General features: G+C 38.3%; 5 protein-coding genes and 1 long non-coding RNA gene across 6 annotated transcripts; 2 read left to right on the top strand and 4 right to left on the bottom strand.

Annotated features, from left to right (window-relative positions):
* Positions 1-1,231: 1,231 nt before the first annotated feature.
* LOC119990646 (zinc finger A20 and AN1 domain-containing stress-associated protein 3-like) lies at positions 1,232-2,353 on the bottom strand. Its single transcript, XM_038836655.1, has 2 exons — positions 2,153-2,353; positions 1,232-1,999 (listed from the first exon to the last, which is right to left on the bottom strand). Exon 2 carries the CDS (start codon positions 1,968-1,970, stop codon positions 1,497-1,499), a length of 474 nt encoding a protein of 157 aa, XP_038692583.1. The 5' UTR covers positions 1,971-1,999; positions 2,153-2,353; the 3' UTR covers positions 1,232-1,496.
* Positions 2,354-4,607: 2,254 nt separating this feature from the next.
* Positions 4,608-8,197, bottom strand: LOC119990663. The gene is made up of 3 exons (XR_005466077.1): positions 7,806-8,197; positions 7,510-7,577; positions 4,608-5,304 (listed from the first exon to the last, which is right to left on the bottom strand). It is a non-coding gene; the product is annotated as an uncharacterized LOC119990663 (long non-coding RNA).
* A 598-nt stretch (positions 8,198-8,795) lies between these two features.
* LOC119991955 (protein SUPPRESSOR OF K(+) TRANSPORT GROWTH DEFECT 1) lies at positions 8,796-13,496 on the top strand. Its single transcript, XM_038838516.1, has 8 exons — positions 8,796-9,549; positions 10,249-10,354; positions 10,516-10,714; positions 11,895-11,963; positions 12,046-12,120; positions 12,243-12,341; positions 12,456-12,611; positions 13,067-13,496. Exons 1-8 carry the CDS (start codon positions 9,078-9,080, stop codon positions 13,190-13,192), a joined length of 1,302 nt encoding a protein of 433 aa, XP_038694444.1. The 5' UTR covers positions 8,796-9,077; the 3' UTR covers positions 13,193-13,496.
* Positions 13,497-15,200: 1,704 nt separating this feature from the next.
* On the bottom strand, positions 15,201-16,043 carry LOC119991548. The gene is made up of 2 exons (XM_038837894.1): positions 16,013-16,043; positions 15,201-15,970 (listed from the first exon to the last, which is right to left on the bottom strand). Exons 1-2 carry the CDS (start codon positions 16,041-16,043, stop codon positions 15,201-15,203), a joined length of 801 nt encoding a protein of 266 aa, XP_038693822.1.
* LOC119990697 (pollen-specific leucine-rich repeat extensin-like protein 3) lies at positions 16,033-17,205 on the bottom strand. The gene has a single exon (XM_038836754.1). The coding sequence runs from the start codon at positions 16,887-16,889 to the stop codon at positions 16,074-16,076; it is 816 nt and encodes a 271-aa protein (XP_038692682.1). The 5' UTR covers positions 16,890-17,205; the 3' UTR covers positions 16,033-16,073.
* Positions 17,206-18,401: 1,196 nt separating this feature from the next.
* Positions 18,402-21,610, top strand: LOC119990698 (flagellar radial spoke protein 5). Its single transcript, XM_038836755.1, has 9 exons — positions 18,402-18,789; positions 19,523-19,607; positions 19,813-19,929; positions 20,214-20,278; positions 20,367-20,455; positions 20,540-20,619; positions 20,768-20,879; positions 21,000-21,119; positions 21,202-21,610. Exons 1-9 carry the CDS (start codon positions 18,483-18,485, stop codon positions 21,385-21,387), a joined length of 1,161 nt encoding a protein of 386 aa, XP_038692683.1. The 5' UTR covers positions 18,402-18,482; the 3' UTR covers positions 21,388-21,610.
* Positions 21,611-21,709: the final 99 nt, after the last annotated feature.

Raw genomic sequence — 21,709 nt, 5'->3', positions numbered from 1 at the left:
CTTTCTCTTGGGTTTCGCTTTGTTTTGCCCTTGCGCAATGGTTGATGTCATTCTTTTGTATTTGTTTTGATGGGACTAGTTGCATTCTAGAGTTAGCTAAGGACACTCCAAAAATTCAAAAAAACCTCAATTTAATAACACTCCCAACTGGCCCTATCACTTCTCATTTCCCTCCTTCCCTTCTTTCTCCTTCTTCTCTACACTCTCCATCTTCCCTTACAACGCCAGACCCATCACTCCCCAAGACGATGAAGTGTTTGACAACATCTTCGACGGAGCCTTCACCGGAGTAATGCGGACGTCGGATGGAGACGATATGGATTACGAACCAGCGGTTGATGATGAAGAACCCTCATTCGACGGAGAAGAGACCATTAACGATGAACATGTCAATTTAACCCTAACCTAACAGAGATAGGGCTTTTGATGGTTTAGTTGAGACACCTTTTCTCACTGTTGAGGCAACATTGCATTTGTCGTTGTTGTTTACAGGGCAATGTTGTTGAGTCTCCTACACCATTGATGATTGGAGTGGACACTATTTTCGAAATGATATGGTATTGCATAAAATCTACATTTTGTTTAAGAATATCATATTTCAAGCTTACATGAGCTGCCAGATTTTGATATGCATTTTGTTTTAGAATACCATATTCGAATATGCCTTTTATAGAACATATTGAATATGCCTTTTGTATAGCTACATGAACTTCTATTGATTATATATGTTCATGTTCCATTTGATTTCATGTTCAACATAGAAAATATAACTATTAATTGAGATACACTCATACATTATAATAGGTGATTTATGCTCAATGAAAAATCGTCTAACACAAGTTAGCTATTGACAATGCTCGGTAATAGAGCGGTCGCTATTAATTGATTGTCATTGTTAACTGATTGGTTGTAGGGTCCAATCAATTATCAACAACCTAACTAGTCGTAGGTTCTAATCCTACGTGGGATATTTGATTCATTCAAAATTCTGTGGTAACTTTCAATCCTACATGGGAAGATTTGATTCATTCCGAATTAAAGAATTTGGAATTAAAGAGCACCCCTTTGACACTTAAGAATAGGTGACATGTCCACTTTGTCTTTGTTTCTATTTCACCGTTAATACCTTGATGTTGGTAAGGATAATCCTTTGTTACATAGTCTGGACTATTAACAACTAGCAGAATTCGCAGATCAACCATGGTTATTAATTTAATCTGGAATCATATCCTAAAATTATACTACCATAATAATAATATAATCAAATATGATAAAACATAATTGAAACCATCGACATTGAATACCATAGAATTCATTACATTACATAACAAATTTAACAATACACCCACCAAACCCCCAACCTACCTCCTGAAGGCCGCACTATCGGCCGGACGGACGGACGGGCCTTCCCATCGAATTGACTTCACTTTAATACACAATTCAGAAAGAAACACGAGCTCTCTTTAATTTCAGATCAAGCACACATTACCAATTTATCATATCTTTTCAAGCTTCTCGGCCTTGATTAGGGGATTCGCTTGTGCAATCTGTTCCCGTCCCATGCCCTTGAAGTCGAAGTCGCAGGCGTGCTGCTCCGGGTACCTGTGGGTCCCACAGAAGACCATCTCGCACCTGCACTTGAACCCCGTCAGTCCCACCCGCCGCCGGCACGTTGTGCATCGGTTCGCCCGCTTCGTCGCAGCCGCCCCATTCTCCTTCACCACCACCGACACCGTCTGGTTCACAGCAACTTGAGGCGGATCAACGGCTGGTTCGGAGGCAGGCGATGTTGAGGTTGAAGCGGAGACGAAGGTTTGATTAAAGGCGAGCTTGGCGTTGGAAGATTGTTGCTCCTTTAGCTGGATATCGCGACAGCATTTAGAACAGAGGTTTTCCGTCGCTGGGTTCCCAAAGAAGCCGCAGTTGTTGGCGCATAGTTTCGGTGCCTGTTGTCGGTGCTCTTCCGCCATTTCTCCCTTTCAATGAATCAAATCCTTAGCTGTAAAATTTCAACAATCGGTATAAGACAGCAAAAATGAAAAGATAACCACCAGATCCATAAAACAAGGCCCTTATAAGGATACCTAGCGCATGATCTGACGCGATTCATCAAAATTATAATCGAATTATTATAAAATAGAAAGAAACTTACCTTCAATCGTTGATGATTTGTGAAAAGAGGAAGGAATTGGAAGGATCAGTATTTTGTTGGAGAATGAAATCCGAAAAGCAAAGGAAGAGGAGGAGGAATTGGATATGGATGATGGGAAGGGAAGGGAACACAGAATTAAAAAGCCCCTTCACAAAAAAGGAAAGGCTCTAGGATTCCTGGTCCCCTGGCCCTGGTTGAAGATTCCACACACTTTCTCCCTGTCTTTCCTTTTCTTTTCTACCAAACGCACGCTGTTTCTCTCTCTCACACAGAATTTACGTACGCGTTTAATCCAAAGACGGTCTCTCTCTCTTATGCATTGTAGCCATCAAAATCTTCTCGAAGCCGTTTAAGCCACGTCACAGTTTTAAAAAGAAGCCAATTTTGGACCATTTCTTGCGACTCGTTAGTTGCTCGAGCTTCAAACAACACGGTGAACGTACGGTGCAGACGTTTTGATGTTTGACATCAACTGGGCCCTTTCATAATATATGTGGGCCCGTTTCGATCTTGACCCTCAAGGCCCAACTCATCACTAGCGGTGACAACAAATCGATTCGGATAGGTCTCAGGTCGATAATTGTTTACAAAATATTTAAATGTTCATACCCTAACTCATTAAATTTTAGACGTATTTAATTGATCAAATTCGGATTAGTTTACATTCAGACTAGTAAATATGATAATAATTTAATCTGAATTAGAGTTCAAACAAGTAAATCGAATATTTTTTTTTTTTTTTTATATTTGAACCCGAATTTCAAACATATAACTTATGTCCAAACTTAGTTTAATCCGAATCAGACAAATTCGATCATCCGAACCCAATATAATTTTATCACCCCTACTCGTCATACTGCCTGTTTGGCAGGGGGTTGGCCACAACGAATTCGCTAATCGGGCCATTGACGGCCAATGCTCTGTGAAACTACAGCGGAACCGCTGCCAAGCGCACAACGGTTCCGCTGGCATCTAATAAGGGAGCTTATTTGATCAGCGGATTGAAATAAAGGCGTGGGTCACACGCCTCTATGTTATTTTCTATTTTAAAAATTCTTTTCCCTGTGGGTCCCATGCCTTTTTGCATGGGACCCATACCTTTATAAACCTTTACGTATTTAAATATTACATATTTATATTAAACATATTAATAAATTTATATTAATATCAAATTTATTTATAGTGATATCAAATTTATTTGATTTTACATAAGTAATTATTATAATAATTTTTAAATTTTATTGTTAACATTAATTTTATTTAATAAATTAAATGTAAGATTAATAAAAATAAAAATAAAAATCATTATAAAATCATTATATTTAATATTTAATAAAAATAATTACTTTATTAGTTTTATTAATAAATTTATATTCATTATATTAAATTTAATAACAAAATTTGATATAAAAATTATAAAATCTAATATTATAATACATTAATTCAACTGCATTTCCGCTAGTATCAATTTTTAATTAGTCAAATAGCTCACTGCATATTCCACAACTTTAAACTCAACATATTTCTCACAGCATTTCCACTAATATTGAAAATCAATCTATCAACTCTACCAAACACATCCATAGTCATCAAAAACTGTTAATGATAGCGTTGATTAACAGCGGTCTTAAGAAGTTGCGCTTAAAAAATATAAAATAAAAACTTAAAAAATGTGTTCAAAACATGCAAATGTTCAAACCTCACGAGTCAGAACTCAGAACACGTGCGCAGGTGGTCACACCGTCACAGACTTAAATATCAACCTTTTATTTTCTTTTATTGATGTTGCCGACTTTAAAATAATGACAAAAATATATATTTGGTTCCTCAATTATACTCTTATTTCATTTTTGTCCTTATATTTTTTTCCTCTTAAAATCATCCCTCAACTATCCAAAGGTATCTCATTCGTCCCTCAAATGATGCCAACATCAGAAAAATCATACGTGACATCCCAATTGACGAAAGTTTTACACCTGTCATTCCACTTAGCTTAAAATTTACACCTATCATCTCACAAAATTCCTAAAATACTTAACTCTTCAAAATCCCCAAAGTGTTTAAGCACTAAAAGTGCTAGACATTAATAGTTTATGGATAATATCGACTACGTTTGTCAACTAGGATTACTCTGATATGCCAAATAGATATCGCGTTGGATTTTTTCGACTACTCTCTCACTTGAAGGATGACATAAATATTGAAGGACGAAGTTAAAAAGCAAAAAGAGTTTAAGAACGAAAGTGAAACTATGAGTATAATTGAGGGACAAAATGTTATATTTTATGTACAAAAATAAACAGATGGAAGATATGTACAAAAATAAACATATGGGAAAAAGAGTCCTCGCGGGAGTACACAAGTTTCTATAGCTGCAGATAATGCAACTAAAGATTCAACAGAATACCTCCGATTCCAAAAACCAGCCTCCAAGGCCAACCAAGACGGAAAAAACTAATGGAACAGAGAGGCTTGGGCTCGTATAAAACGTGTGACAGCCGAACATGTGAGACTCAGCAATTTTCACAGAACAATCAAGCAACAAGATTCCTAAATGTGTCAAATTACACCATTCAAATTCCATTCCATTATTCTTGCCCATTTAGAATCCAGTTCACTACCATGTAAATAGCTCACTTTCACCTAATCATGCTTACTCTTGCTGTTGCTCTGTTCGTCATAGCAATCAGTCGCAGCATCCCAGTCAGAGATTGCAAAATACTACGAACAGTTAGCAACACCAACAATATAGGCATTCCATGCATCCTCATGTGGAAAAATTTTCACCTCCTCGTACTTCACGTCCTTACCGACCCCAAATCCTTCTGTTACTCCTCATTTTCTCGGTGTGGCATTTGGCGAAGCCAAAAGTGGACACTTCATCTAAGCAGTCTTTGATCTCAGGAAATGATCATCTAAGCATGAGTTACACATATTCCAGTTTTAAGAATCAAACGAAAAGGAGGACACATTGATGCCCACAACATAAATTCTGTGTCCCCTGCATCATATGAAGGAAATTGAGAACACTTATAGCCTCCAGCCATATGAAAATACATGCGGAATTTTTGCTGCTGTTTCTGGAGGTGAAAGTGGAGACTAATACTTGTTTTACACTCAATGATGTCGAATTCAGCTTGCTACCATACATACTGCACACATTGAAAATTCAAATATTTTCAGAGGTTTGTGCACATGGAAGAAAGAATTGTAACACACCATTTAAATTTTTTCAGCTCTGTAACTTAATAAGGGCTTGCATTTAAGCATAAAATGGTTAGCAACTCTTTCAACCATTAAAACCCAATGCTCCAATGGAGCCTCGTACAAGGGTGCTCCTATTAATGACATCATGCTGAAGGAAGATTAGATCTCAATTTATCTTCTCAGAGGAGTATTATAACTTTTTTTTGATATATAAAAAAAAGAGAGAATACAAAAGAACATCAATAAGGATGGCCTTTGAACCGAAACAAGAAGTAGGAATAATACGAAAGCAAAAAAAAACCCAGGAGCCTAAGTACAAAGACCTGCACGAAATGAGGGGTGCATAATAGAAAGTACAGCAGATGTACATGCAGGGGAGCCTGTAGGAAAAATGAAAACATCAGCAGTCCAATCACTGAAGGAGAAAAAATGTAGAGAAGATTGGGGGCAGACATCAAGAGTGATCCTCAACCTCATAATTGAATCAGATCCTCCTATGTATCTCAAACAACCATATTTTGTATGGATTCTCCTATGTATTAATACTTAAAAATGTCAGGCGTGAGACCTCACTTCTCGAAGCATGCATATAGGTTTTGGTCAAGAACCCAGATGTTGTCTTCCCATGGTAAATTGTTCACTCTCTTGATAGATAAACTCAACTTAAATGCAACCCTCACCTATACAATTGATATTTTCTAACATTTACAGTTTCCCCTCAGAACGCACAAATGAAGAGAGAATACTATAAGAAACTTAATGGTTGACCTATATCTCTCACCACTCCCAAACAAACCACTTTAATCAAAATGACCAAAACCACAGGCATGCACTCAGTCAGCCAAATCTGCCAAAACCAGAATATATATACACTTGTTGGAGTAAACCATCAAACACATGCCCACCAAGTGTTTGAACCAACCCACACGTGGGTACCCCAAGGATAAAGCTCACAAACCCACCACATAATCAAATGAACAAACAAACATAACATAATTATGCTAAATGCGCTACATTTCCAAATCTTGGGCAGAAGTGGTTCAAATATGATCTGAGAAACTATCGGGAAGGAAAATATGGATACAACTCTTGGGTTGATGCACTATATACAGGAGCTATATGAAAAGAACCTAACTCAGGTAAAGGTATAACATAGACATAATTAACTTTCAGATGAATGTACTTTCATGTGAGGAAAGAAATTCTTCTGAGCAACATATTTTCATTTGATAAATGGACATGTATTGGAAGATACGAATAAAACTATGGCTATCTAAACAAACTAAAGTGAACATGACTAGCGTTTATCCTTCATTGAGTATATTCCTATCTACATTGCCAGACCAAATATTTCTCCCCAACAGTGTAATAATGTTACACACGTGTCGAAAATGTTTCCTGTTGAGCTATGTATTGATTCATTGATTTTGAAGTGACAAATTTAAATGAATCTCGAAAGTAAGTAACTCAGCCATACTGTCAAACAATCTTTAACCTGCATTACAAATTGTCACAACAAATCATACCAGAAAGAACAACCCTAAGATTGGCAAATCTCCTCCGAAGTTGTTGTTTCCTCTCTGATGATGTTCCACCATATAAATCAATCACGAAAATACCACCTTTCTTAGACAAGGCATCAAGAGCATGCTTAAATGCAAAACCAATTCTGCTCGCTTGTGGAGACAACAACAGCTATAAGGTTAACTAAATTGCAACATATGAAAAAAGCATCTCATCCAGTCAATTGTTAAGCTACCAACTAATCATCAAAATCATTATTCATTTTCCTCCTTTTATTAAAGAACTTGCAACAAACAAGCTGTAAAGGAATATACTCAATGCAACTACCATTTGATACAATCAAAGACAGCGACAGATATAGGGAAAGGGTTGATTGAATAGTCATAAGTCATAACATCAAATATAACAACCCTAACTTACACTAATGTGTATGATCCCTTTAAACAAAGCAACCAGTGAGCCCTTAACACATCTTCATAAAGTACTACACTTGTTTTTTTAATCATCTTTTACCTTATTCTAATTATCAACATAACGAATTGGATTCCCCGGTGGCAAACAATCAGTATTCTAAAATTTAAACATCACATAATATATTTAGACTTCACATTGCAGTTAAACTTTACCTAAGAAGAGCGGTGCTACAGAAATCTTCCTGGAAATGGAGAGGCATCCTCCCACCTACATCCAGGGGCTGCATTGCAGCAAAAGATCCACAAAAAATGTCATTAAAAAAGGAACCAAAGAGACATTTTAGAAAACAATAAATATTCAATTCTGCATTTTATAAAACAATAAATTTCCATTTATTCCAGCTACAAAAGGAAACATGAAATAGCATGGTGTAATTGAATTTTCTCCCTTCCTAGTTTTCCGGGTAACCAAACAGAAGACTGAGAAAACAGTCACTTAAAGTGCTGACCTGTACGGATTACTGGTGGAGAAGGAACCTATAGGGCATTTCGGCGGGTGATGGATTTAGGTCGTTTTTCTCGTCCTCCTGCAGAATCGTAATCAACTTCTTGTTCTTCTGAGGCTTCTTCTTATTCATCAGACAGAGTAGAGGAGAGTGTGTTTGATCACTTTGATGGAGAAGTGTCATCATCTACTGCGTCAAAGTAAGAGGCGGCTCCACCTCGGCGAGAGCCTCTGTTTTGTTGGTGCTGAGAAAAAAACACTGCACAAAAAAGGGGATGGGAGGGGTTGGAATCATTCTAGTAAATTCCACCCATCACAACCGTCGATAGCAATTGATTGATAATGTAATTAAAGACAATCAATGATGATGCAATAGCTGTGATGGATGGAATTGGTTAAAATGATTCTAGCCACACCCATCTCCCAAAAAAATGGTGTTAGAAAAAAAAAACTAATGTGTGAAATTTTTTTGGGTTTCACTCTCATAATTTTATGATTTTTAATTTTATGATTATCCGATATTAATTTAAAAAAGATTGTTAGGTCCACGCGTCAATTGCTCTTAATATTAATAATCAAAGTCAATATCTCTCAAATTTATGCGATTTGCTTATAGAGATTTATCAACTAATTTATCATCCAAGTAATATTTTGTGTTTAAGGATTGAAAAAAAATCAAGCAAATTACCGATTAGGATTGTTTTAATCACGATTTTGAATTAACTCAATGTGGATGATGAGTAACACAAGGTCCATAACAAAATAATTATGGGTAATGTTTGTTTTAATATTATTTTTTATGAATTATCGGGCACAAATAATTGAGTTAACAGAGGTAGCTGTTATATTTCTCTTGATTTTATGGAATCCTATTCTTTTTTCTATATTTATTGTTATATATATATTTATTTATTTATTTTTCCGAAAAGTTTCCAATTTCGAACAACCGTTATTGGAACATATCATTAGAAAAGTCCGGCCCTATTGATTTCCCTGAATTTATCTACAAACAAACACAGCCTTCCCTACCACATAAGGCTGAACCATCTTACGCTGTCGCTCGTCTCTCAATTCCTTCTGGTTTCTTCTCCCTCCAAACTTTTCTTTCCTTTAATCCGCGGTTTCTTGAAGAAATTACGATCAGGGTTTCTTATGAACCAAGTAATGATTAATCAATCTGAGTTCCAGTTCTAGGGTTTCGAATATTGTTATCTAGGTAAGGCGATTTGCTCATGCGATCTCTTTGTTGACTAAAACATACAACGAGCTACCAGAGATGTACAGCAATTTCAAGGAACAGGCGATCGAGTTCGTGAAGCAGGCTGTTCAAGAAGACAATGCGGGGAATTATAGCAAGGCCTTCCCTCTCTACATGAACGCCCTCGAATACTTTAAGACACATCTCAAGTACGAGAAGAACCCTAAGATCAAGGAGGCTATCACCCAGAAATTTACCGAGTATCTTCGTCGGGCTGAGGAGATCCGCGCCGTTCTCGACGATGGTGGCCCAGGTCCTGCATCTAATGGAGACGCTGCTGTAGCCACCCGGCCCAAGACTAAGCCCAAGGATGGCGATGGAGGAGACGGGGAGGACCCCGAGCAAGCCAAGCTGAGGTCGGGCCTGAACTCAGCGATTATCAGGGAGAGGCCCAACGTTAAGTGGAACGACGTAGCTGGACTTGAGAGCGCTAAGCAGGCCTTGCAGGAGGCCGTGATCTTGCCTGTCAAGTTTCCGCAGTTCTTCACGGGTGAGTTTTCATGGATTTCATGTGTGTGAACTTTTCCTGTGGTAGGTAGACTCTTAGGCTTAGGGCTTGGGTAGCTGAAATTTTTTTTTCGGTAGACAAGATGATACTTGGTTGCATTAGATTGTATTTTCCCAATTTTAAAATGAAGGAATGATGTTATCACCTTGCGTTTGACATTCGGGTTCTTTGGGGGTCTGTTGCAGAGGTGATTGTTGAAACTTGAAAGTGCATTTTTGTGTGGCTGAAGCATATGTTGGAAATTTTCATAAACTAAATATGTCTTATCTTTATCGTAGAGAAGATGAAAATCCCATTACTATAAGTTTTGGTTTGAGTTTCAGATTTAATGCATTGTGAAGTGATTTCTGACTCGTAATTTACACACACATTCTTTTTTGAGGGGCTATAACCATGGATTGGATTTAAATTGGACTTTGACCCCGAAGACTATCATGCCCTTAACCTCTCCATGACATACTGTTTACTTGGAAAGAAAGCTAATACTGTATAAGGAGATTTACAGTTAATTTAATGATATTTTTGGTTTATTTATTGGTCTATTTACCATTGTTTTTTGAGGTGGAGAGACACTAAACGGACTTCCATCATCACATTGTTTATATTGTCGAATTTGACGTCTTAAGGTTAGCATCATATTACATGCAAACTTGATTTGTTATGTTTGTGGCTTTCTTTCAGGGAAGAGACGGCCATGGAGAGCTTTTCTGTTGTATGGACCTCCTGGAACTGGGAAATCATATTTGGCCAAGGCTGTTGCAACCGAAGCGGAGTCTACTTTCTTTAGGCGAGTATTCATCATCATGCTGCCTTGTCATTTTATGCCTCTACAAAACTAAATCCTAGATTTTTTCCCTAGCTAGTAATGATTTATTGAGCTTTCATACGCTTTGGTGAGGTATTCTATACATCGTAGCATCTGATTTTGAAGTTTATTCCATTTTTCAGTGTTTCTTCTTCGGATTTGGTATCAAAGTGGATGGGGGAGAGTGAGAAGCTAGTTTCTAACCTTTTTGAGATGGCCCGTGAAAGTGCTCCTTCAATTATATTCGTTGATGAAATAGATTCCTTGTGTGGCCAACGCGGAGAAGGCAATGAAAGTGAAGCTTCTAGACGTATTAAAACAGAACTTCTTGTGCAGATGCAGGTATTTGTTCACTTAATATTGGCAAGTTTAAAGGGATTTTCTTTTATCTTGACTATGCTTCTGAAAATTGCCAGTATTCTTGCGAGTTTATATCTGGGCTTATTTTATGTTTTAAATCTGTAAATTATTTTCTGTTGCTTCTAATTCCGTACCCTTGCGCATATGTATATTTTGCATCTTCGGATTAGATATTTGTGGTCAAGAATATTTGTAGAGACCTTATAATTTTTGGAGCTGTTGTGGTAGCCTATTCAAGACTTGAACCACAGTTAGGCCCCAGGCTCGAGTCCCCTTTCAGGATAATAATACTAATATAAATAAAAATAGATTTATCAAAAAAAAAAGAAAATGAAGTGACATCACTTATATATGTTGTGGCACTGCATCAAGTTTTGGGTTCTCACAAGCTTGACCCAAGTGATTAGCAGACATTTAGCACATAATGTAGCCTCGCAAATATGTTTATAAATTTTGTGCAAGTCAGTCCCAACCACCTATTTGGTTAAAGTATGAAGGTTGTGGTTTAGATAAATATATAGATGCTAATTTGGAGCTGATCCATGCTTTGTTGACATGTTTTGTAATCTTGGGAGTGTACGCCATGTTGAACCAAAAGACATAATTCAGGCAATGCAAATTTAGTGAAGGAAAAGAGGATCATTTAAATAAATTAGAAGGGCAAGAGAAACCTGATAGTGGAGTGTGAGACATTCTGGATCAATAATTCACAAGAACGTGGAGATTGAAGAAGATATATCCTATATGGTTAGAGGTTAGGTAAGAGGGAAAACTGCAGTTGGGGGTCATGTGTGACCAAAAAAAATACTCTTGAAGTTAAAAGTTAAATTATATTGGTCTTCTTTTTAACTGCAATGAAAGTTTGTGATACTGACCACTCGGTTTTACGAGACAATGTGCTCAAATATCAATATGGCAGAGATGAGAATTTGCAAGAGTGTTAGTAAGCAAAAGTGAGCCGAAATGGGTTCCAAATCAATGCAAAGTTTTTGGAAAAATTCTTGCTAGTATTTTTTTTTTGGTGTCAAAGTTATTGTTACCATTTATAGCATTTCACTCTATTATGTTTTTGTAGTTATGCTCATGCTATATATTTGTTGGCTGTGTATCCTTTATACGTTTGAATGTGTACGAGAAAATTACGCATCATCTTATGTTTCAGGGTGTAGGAAACAATGATCAGAAAGTTCTTGTTCTTGCTGCAACGAATACGCCGTATGCTCTTGATCAGGTAATTGGCAATACGATCAATGATTGTGTGATTTGACTTCACTGTAATTATATGTTCTGTTATTGATCAATAGTTACTTCAGGCTATCCGGCGGCGTTTCGACAAGCGTATTTATATACCTCTCCCAGATTTGAAGGCTCGGCAGCATATGTTCAAGGTACCCAAAGCCGCTTCCGCTCCTTTTTTTTTATGAAAGAAAACCAAATTGTAAATATAGATAATTCTATATAGTTGGCATGGAGTTTTGCTATTTTATTGAGCGATTGCAAATTTGGATAGGTGCATCTAGGAGATACTCCTCACAACTTGGCTGAAAGTGATTTTGAAAGCTTAGCTCGCCGAACAGAGGGGTTTTCGGGTTCTGATATTTCTGTTTGTGTAAGTACAAGGCCCTAGTGATGCTTCTTTTACTTCTTTTCTCTGTTTAGTTAGTCGTGAGATTTAGTATTTATGACACACCCATGGCTTTGGCTTTGATTTTCTCATTTACAGGTAAAGGATGTCCTCTTTGAACCAGTCCGTAAAACTCAAGATGCCATGTTTTTCTTTAAGACTCCGAATGATATGTGGATGCCATGCGGGCCAAAGCACGAAGGTGCTGTTCAAATATCCATGCAGGAGCTTGCAGCAAAAGGACTTGCATCGAAGGTATGGTGATTGCTTGGATGAGTGTAGTCACTGTTAGTTATCTTGCTTTTACGGTTTGTTGTATATACCTGTGCTAGGAATGAGTTCATTATTACGCAATGCTGAAGATGTAGTGAGCTTATGATGGGGACATTCATACATTGTGATGAAAGTTAGAAGAGAGCCCATTTTTTATTGTCTAGGCTCTAGAATGACACAGAAATTTTCAGATCACAACATAGAATGATAATTGAATGTCTTTTAAAGATTTGAGTTGGCAAGGTATGCTAAATTAAAAGAAGCATACCGAATTTGGGATGGAAAACTCATCATGTTGTGCAGAAGAAGAATAGTTGAGATTCGCAGTCAGGAGACAGTATGCTTCGTGTTTCAATGATTTCATTTTCTTTTTTAATTTCATTAGATGTCATTTAGTCGTTATGCCGTTTAAATTCATCTTGTTAATGTTAGTGCAGATCCTTCCACCCCCAATTTCAAAAACGGATTTTGACAAGGTTCTTGCAAGGCAGAAACCAACCGTGAGCAAAACCGATCTAGAGGTCCATGAGAGATTCACAAAGGAGTTTGGAGAGGAAGGTTGAACATTTTGGTTGATGATAACGCAACCGTCAATACTTGTTGCCAGTTCAACAACTATGAGTTGTATTTTATTTGGCCCTGCTGGATTCAGTGAATCGCGTCCTTTTTATTCAACTTATTCAAATGGGGAAGGTGACTTGACTCCCCTTTTTCTGTATTCAGAAGGAACTTTTATTTTCAACACTCACTGTATTGCTTGTTTGAAATTGTGTAAAGAAGAATTTGAACATGATGATGCATATATAGCGTGGTACTCGGCTGCTTACATAAGCCGGCTATGTAACAAAGCATGTCCATTTGAAAGCATATCTGACTATCTAAGCTTATACGTCTGAATGTTCTCAGCCCGACTCATCTGGGCCCAGGTCGGGCCTGAAGTTTGATTAGTCAATTCGGGCTTCAACCTTATATTTTTAGGTTGGGCCGGCTCGATACCGACGCTAGCTCCCTATGTCGAACAACATTATAAGCAATTAATTAATCAAATAAATAAAATGTAACATTGGGTCTTAGTGTCTTACCTATTCAAGAACTTGGGCCTGAGGGCATCTTTCACCCAAGAATCATGGGTTCAACTGTTCAAGTCCACTTTTAGTTCTTGGCTTCTTGCCCAAAATGGGCCTTATTTATTATACAATTCATTTTTTTTTTTTTATCTCAGTGCTTTCTGGTAAATAGGTGGGGTGACTCCGTTAAGGTTAACAGCGTTGAGTCTCGAATAGATAGGAACACAGCGGGAATCCGCGAAGTATGAAAAAGAATCAGCTATTGCTAGTGGTTTCTCTCCGATTTGGCTCAGTATGGTTCTGATCATTTGACAATCCTGCTGTTAGCCTCGCCGTCTTCTCCGATACTACAAGTGAGCTTCTCTGTCTCTCTCTCTCAATCACTCATATTATGCTTGATGTTTTCCTCTTTTGCCTTTTTTTTTCTTCTTGTTAAACTTTAGGGTTTCTAGTTAAATTAGACGCCATGAGTTGACACGGTAGTTTTCTTTTGAAAGATATCTTGTCAAAGATTCGATCAAATACAGTTAACACCGATTCTTGAATATCCCTTCAAAGAAACCTTCACTTCCCTCCTATTTTAGAATAGCTCATGCCGATGCTATTCATTGGTTCATTAATAGAGGATTTGATTTATAATTTAATGTTTTGATACCCAACAAATGCCCTAAAATGGTTTATATTATCGTTCGGATATAGAGCTTGGAATGATGGAATTGTTGCCATTTGTCATAGAATGTTAATACTTAATCCTCTACAAAGCTTATACAGTCTGCGAATATGATAAGACCTAGAATTGAAGTATGGAATTGGAAGATGTTTGGCAGCTGAATCTGTAGTCGGAGTGATCATGACATACAAATCTGTTAATTAGTTTGTTAAACTTCCATCAGCTATTTCTGTTAGAGTGTGTTAATTAGCTGAGTGGCATTAGTTTGTTAACCGACGTTAGTTGCCGGCTTGGCTCGTTAGTTTATTAGTATATAAGCTGCCTCAGCTTGTTAAAGAAGATCAAGCAAATGTCAATACAAAACTGAGATTTTCTGAATTCTTTTTCTCTATATCAATTTCCATCGCCATTGTTCTTCTTCATACTAGGTCAAGGTTGAAGGAGGTTATCAGAATATAATGTTAGCTATGTTGTTACTGTGTCCATTACTTTAGCCCCTCTTTGTGAATGAAATACACAAATTTGAGTGCACTGCGTATCATTATAGACTAAGTGATCATCATTTCAAAAAGAATGAATCAGAGTATGAATATTTATTTGGATGGGATTAGAGGATGCAAATCTTTGTTGCTATTCGTTATTTAAAAAGAACCACAAAAGTATAATTTTATTTCAAGAATTTTATTTAAGAGGTGACAATTAAACAAAATAGGCACACCATTAAAACTGGCCAGCCTTTTACTTAACTGACCTTATTGGGTTTTGTAAGACGAATTATAATTTTTGTTTAAAATAGTTTTCAGTTTCATTGATGCATTCATTTCTCATTTATCTCTAGCAGACAACTCCATGGCCGCCCAAGCCACTGCTCGCACAGTTAAGGTTGGCATCCTTGAAATTCGCGTAAGAGTTACCTTCAAGAGACTGTCCTGTAAATTGAGCGACATCGCAATCGCTGGCAAAGAGATTTGAAGATGAATATTCCTTATTGCCACCCAGAACAGGCATCAACACTCCCATCTTAGCTCTGCTGACATAGTTGCTTGCATAAGTCTGGCCTAGAACACCATTCACACTGCTGCTTAATGCATAGAATTTGAAGCTCATGTCAAGGTGAGCAAAGCAATCTTCTCGAGTTATGCCATAGTTGTGCATTCTTGAGTCTTTCTCAGTGATAGGGACCACTAGTGCTTTGATCTTGAAATTATCTTCCACTTCAATCTCAACAGCATTGGTGTTGCGAGTCCTTGTTATGGTCAGTCTTGATGCTTCAGACTTCCACTGGCTGCCTTCGCCTTCGGGGAGGATTATAGGTTCTCTATCAAACTCAAGGGCAACACGGTCTACTGAGTCATCCCAAGTTGAGGTCTTCTGTGCACCAATGAAGAGTTTGTGGTTGTCAAAGAGGATTCCGAGAGACTGGACCCAGGTGAAGTCCCTCTTCATGTTTTCATTCCGGCGGCCGATGAAGTGGGCATTAATGTGTAGGTTAGAATCAGAAACTATGCAAAAGTCTCGCTCTTTCTTGCCATGGAAGTAGAATGCGATTCCATCTGCACCGACAAATCTTGGGTCTTGGCATACAGCACCGGGTCGATTGCAATCTGCTCATATTTTTTGTAAACACGATTAGCATCCCATGTTGCATGCATTAATTTTTTTTTTCAAAGCCGTCATTCATCAAATTGTTTTTTTTTTTTTTTTAAATTAAAGACAATCTAAGCAGAGGGGGATAGACTTACGGCAAACAGGGCTGCAGGTGACACAATCAACCTCGCATCCTCCAGGGCAGGCACTAGGACAGGTATGCTCCAGGCCATAGCAAAGTGGATAGTTCCTGTTTTTGCACTTAGCTTTCTTTGGTGATGAACTCGGTGGTGGCAGAATTGGAGGTGCAGGAGGTTCCGGAGTGGAAGTTGTGGGAGGAGGAGGATAAGAAGGGGGAGTGGGGGTGGTTTGAGGAGGGGGTGGAGTATAAGATGGGGGCGTATGGGCGGTAGGAGGGGGAGGAGGGTAATGATAAACAGGAGGCTTGGATTTGGGAGGAGGAGGAGAATGAGGTGTCTTCGACTTTGGTGGGGGAGGAGGGGAATGAGGAGGCTTGTACTTGGGTGGAGGAGGAGGGGAATGAGGTGGCTTTGGCTTCGGTGGAGGAGGAGGAGAATGAGGTGGCTTCGACTTTGGTGGGGGAGGAGGGGTATGAGGTGGCTTCGACTTGGGTGTAGGAGGAGGGGAATGATAAACTGGAGGCTGGGACTTGGGAGGAGGAGGGCTAGAATAAGATCCGGGTGGTGGAGGGATTATAGGAGTAGGGGATGCTGCGCAAACTGGTTGGCAAGTGGCACAATCCACAACACAATCGCGATTGCAAGAGTCAGGGCAGTAGAGGTTCACATGGTAACAGTCTGGGAACCTCTTATCTCGGCACTTCACTTTCTTAGGCTTCTTAGGGGCTCCCTCTGCCTGAATGGTCAAGTAGACGATCAGCAGGCACACTCCAAAGCGTGCCATTGTTTGAGCCATTTTGTTGGTGAAAGAATTATATATTCTCCTGGTTGTAGGATTGATATGCAGATATGCTACCTAGAATTCCTTTTATAGATGTTCAGAACAGAGTGGTTCGTGAATTGTGAAGTTGTGTAAGCCTCAAATCTAGCAAGAGTTCAGGTGCTCTCACATGGCTGCTTTCTCGTATTTCAGAAGTCAAAAACTTTAAAAATCTTGATTAGTTAGTTAGTAATCCAACGATTGGCGCTCTCACATGCGATTGCTATTGCCTTAGAAACTTGAACGTTAATTTTGCTCTCCCCCCTTTAGAACCACTGTTGGCTTGCATTGCATTGCTTCTGTTTGCCAATCAATCTATCAACCTCCCCAGGTCAACACTATTTAGACCAATTAATTTATAGTTCATTTGTTGATTCACCTGATGAACTTTAATTTCGTACCCAGTTGGATCCTTGCAGCAATGCATGATTAATGTCGATAGGCTTCCCAATATATATTATATTATATGTGGTTAATTAAATTGAGTTTGCTCTTTTAAGTGATCATTAAGTTGGGAATGTTTAAATAGGTTGCGATACTCAAGGGGCTTCTTTGCCGACTCCTAAACTTTAAAACAAAAAAAACAAAAACTTGCAATTTAATTTTCTCAAACCTCAAGGAAGTTAAAAGTACCAATCAATTCTAAGCTACTCTTGTAAGGAAGTAAATGACAATGTAATGAACATAATATGCTTCAATAGGTGCAGATGCTCGTTTCAATCCGTCTAACCATTATGATCCGACGAACAAGAGTATCAGTTGTGGTTCAGCGGGGTTTTGCTTTTGTTATCTGCCTATTTATATGATGTGCATGCTTTAGCTGTAGCACATTTTTAACAGGTAAATGTTATTTTTGATCAATGACAGATTGAGTTTGTTACAACTTAATCCCTTATGTTTTAAATGTAACAAATTTGTCACTGGATTAACTAAATCGTTACATGACCAAAGTTTCTGTTGGTTCCATCCATAACCAAAGTTTTTGCTGGTTCGATCCGTCAACATATTCACATGTCACAAAAAAATTTTAAAAAAAATGGTTTTTACAATTAACTTGAACACGTGGACGTTAGGTGAATTTCTTCTTTTTTTTGCCCTCATTTTGATCAGATAATGCCTTTGTATTGAATTGCAGAGTCTCAATACAAGGAAACTCACATGAAAAGGGACGAACCCTAACCAGAACAAACACAAGACTTTTTAGATAACCCTAACTGCCAGCAAGCAACCCTGAGATAAACTCCCAGGGACTGGGCCTAGGAATGGGCCTAAGATCATAACATTACTAAATAACAAAAGATGGTCCATGACCGACAACTTCTTAAGAGTCCAGTGGGCCTCCTAACACATTTCCATGTGTTGCAATAAACTTATGTTCCTCAAAGAGACAACTGAAAATAAATCTTGGGCATGATCCGGCCCAATTGCCTAAGCAGTGTATTAAGCCAATTTATTTACCGGCCTGAAATAATACTCTTTTATTCAAAAAGGTTTTATTGTTAAGAAGACGAAGTTCCATTTTCATTGCACCCTAACGTCGAACACCTTATCTTCATATATATCATTACGATGGCATCGACGGTGCATCACGTCTTCTGCAATCTTACTCCCTTAAAATCTTCAACTAAAACGGCTGGAGCGAGGAGCCGACTCGGCGTGAACTCGGTCAGGTGCTGCCAGGCAACCGCAACTACGACCGAAAGCCCTCGAGTCACAGTGGTGAAGAACGGGAACGACTCGCTCGAGATATGCAGGGTACTCAACGGCATGTGGCAGACCAGCGGTGGATGGGGAAGAATCGACCGGGACGGCGCCGTCGAGGCCATGATTCGATATGCCGATGCCGGCCTCTCCACCTTCGACATGGCAGATCACTGTAAATTTCACTAACGCCACTTATTTTAGTGGTTCTAATTTTATTTTCTCTTCTAAATTTGTATGGTTATTACGGTTGTTGACGTGGAGGCATGTGATTGGACGTTTATGGAGTCTAGAGAAATCCACATGAATTAGTAGCAGTGGAGAGCATAGGGAGGATAAGAGCACTTGAACATGGCGGGCTTACTAAACCACTCTTTCTGCAAAATCAACTCGAACTCTACCAAATTGGAGACCAAAAGAGGCAATTTTAGGAGAAAACCCAATTTAAGACCATTTCAATGTATGTTAAATGAAGATAACTCGCGAATTGTGGTGAAGAATGGGAAGGACTCATTGGATATATGTCGGGTTGTGAACGGGATGTGGCAGGCTAGTGGTGGCTGGGGGAGGATTGACCCTTCAAATGCTGTTGATTCTATGCTCCGACATGCGGATGCTGGACTCTCCACCTTTGATATGGCTGATATATGTATAACGAGACTTGATTAGAAATAGCCTGTCTTTTATTGTTTCTGTTTATATCTTTCTGTGGAAGGAAACTATGGTTATGAATTGCTTCTTAGTTGTTTGAAAAAACTGAATCAAAAACCAGGTGGACATGGGTAACAACTAACATGACAATCACTCTTCTGAATAACTCTGCTCTTACTTAGGTCTTGATTGTGCAAGAGATTTTTTGCCTTTGATTTTGTTGCCATGAGGATAATGTTTGATTCCTTTTGTGTCAGACGGGCCTGCTGAAGATCTTTATGGTATATTCATCAATCGAGTTCGACGAGAACGCCCTCCAGAGTACTTGGAGAAGGTCAGAGGGTGAGTTACTACTACACAACTTATTCTTGAAATTTTTTCTTGTTGGTTTGTTTTGCTTTCAAAGTAGTGTACATTAGATGTAAGAGTTTTTATGCTTCTTAATTAACATGGATACATAAATAATTTGAATTAGGGCCATATGTAATGCACTATTACAGAAAGAATTAGAAAGCTAAGCCTTCACTGTGTCTATTGTACAATGCAGTCTTACAAAGTGGGTGCCACCCCCAGTTAAGATGACAAGTAGCTATGTTAAGGAGAATATCAATACCTCACGGAGAAGAATGGACGTGGCTTCCTTGGACATGCTTCAATTTCATTGGTATTATTTACCTTTCACTCTGTTAAATTCTGCAGTGATTTGATGCATGTAAGTGGATACATATGTAGATTTTTCATTATTGCGAATTAGCAAAGATCTACGAAAGGAAACTAAATCTGCAAGGTCTATGAATACTTAAATGGAGATCAGGACCTGTGTTGATCTGGTTCTGTTTGTTTTGGTCTAACTAAACACACACTCACACTCACACATTTACATACATACATACATACACATATACATATATATTCATGATGATTGCTGATTAATGCTAATTTTGATAGGTGGGACTATTCCAATCCTGGTTACATTGATGCCCTCAAACACTTGACAGATTTGAAAGAGGAAGGTTAGAGATGTTTATATTTGGAATTTAGTTAACAAGTTGTCCACATACCTTTTGATTTGATTGGATTACAGAAGGAAATGGCATGCAGGAAAAATTAAGACTGTTGCTTTGACAAATTTTGACACGGAGAGATTACATATTATTCTGGAAAATGGAGTCCCTGTTGTGAGCAATCAGGTAGCTTTTCTCAATGGACAATTGTTGGTGTTTTGTAAACTCTCACGTGTTTAATTATAGCGGATAAAACCATTTTTTCATCAGGTGCAACATTCAATTGTGGACATGCGACCTCAACGGAAAATGGCGGAGCTGTGTAATCTAACAGGAGTCAAACTTATAACGTATCTTTCTCTCTCTCTCTCTCTCTCTCATGCACGCATGTGAACACCCAGATGAGCCAAATATTAAATTCTTTGGGCTTTCCTTCATTTTGGATTCTGGTTGATATTGCAGTTTATGGCATCTGCCTCGTAACATTTCCTATTGCAGGTACGGAACAGTAATGGGTGGGCTGTTATCTGAGAAGTTCCTTGACACCAACTTGGCGATTCCTTTTGCTGGTCCCCCATTAAACACTCCCTCTCTCCAGAAGTACAAGAGAGTATGATTATATAGTTTCCTGAGAGCACCATTTCCCCACCCCCACACTTTAGAAGAGACACAGAGATTTCAAAAAGTTTTAGAGATTCCTATGTATTATTAAGACTTTTTAACATCGCAGATGATTGATGCCTGGGGAGGATGGAGTCTATTCCAAGTTTTGCTGCAGACGCTAAAGCAGATAGCTTCTAAACATGGTGTTTCAATTCCTACAGTTGCAGTGAAATACGTACTGGATCAGGTACACAATTAATTTGCTTAATAGGCGTCCAAGAGGTCGTTTAATTAATTCTTCTAAATAAATATGGCTTTTGTAACTGCAGCCAGCAGTGGCAGGATCAATGGTTGGGGTTAGACTTGGTTTGGCAGAACATGTCAAGGACACCAACGCTGTGTTTTCACTAGTTCTTGATAAGGAGGATACAAACAGCATAGAAGAAGTCTCCAAGAAAGGGAAAGATCTGTTGAAAGTGATCGGTGACTGTGGAGATGAATACAGGCGTGCATAAATTATGTGTTTTGAAATTGATTGGTAAATTGACATTCTTGGCAGCTAGGTATCAATGAGCAACGTTTGAATCGACCAGAAACTTGTGCAAACTGATAGACCATGTCCAGGAATTATGATAATTTGATGGTTGTAGTCACTGGCTCCCAGTATCTTGTCACTTGAGTTTTATACAGTGAACGATCCTTTGGCTTTTATGACCATACTATTATGGGTGCTTAAAATTTTCATTTCCAGTGGAAGACATTAAAATTGCAATTCTTGCAAGCTTATAAGTATAGACAGGTATGATGCTGGACAAAAAATGAAAAATGAACGAAAAA

This window comes from Tripterygium wilfordii, chromosome 22, assembly GCF_013401445.1.
Source record: "Tripterygium wilfordii isolate XIE 37 chromosome 22, ASM1340144v1, whole genome shotgun sequence".
NCBI lineage: Eukaryota > Viridiplantae > Streptophyta > Magnoliopsida > Celastrales > Celastraceae > Tripterygium > Tripterygium wilfordii.
The sequence above is the reverse complement of the archived record's forward strand: the minus strand, read 5'-3'. Positions and strand labels throughout refer to the sequence as shown.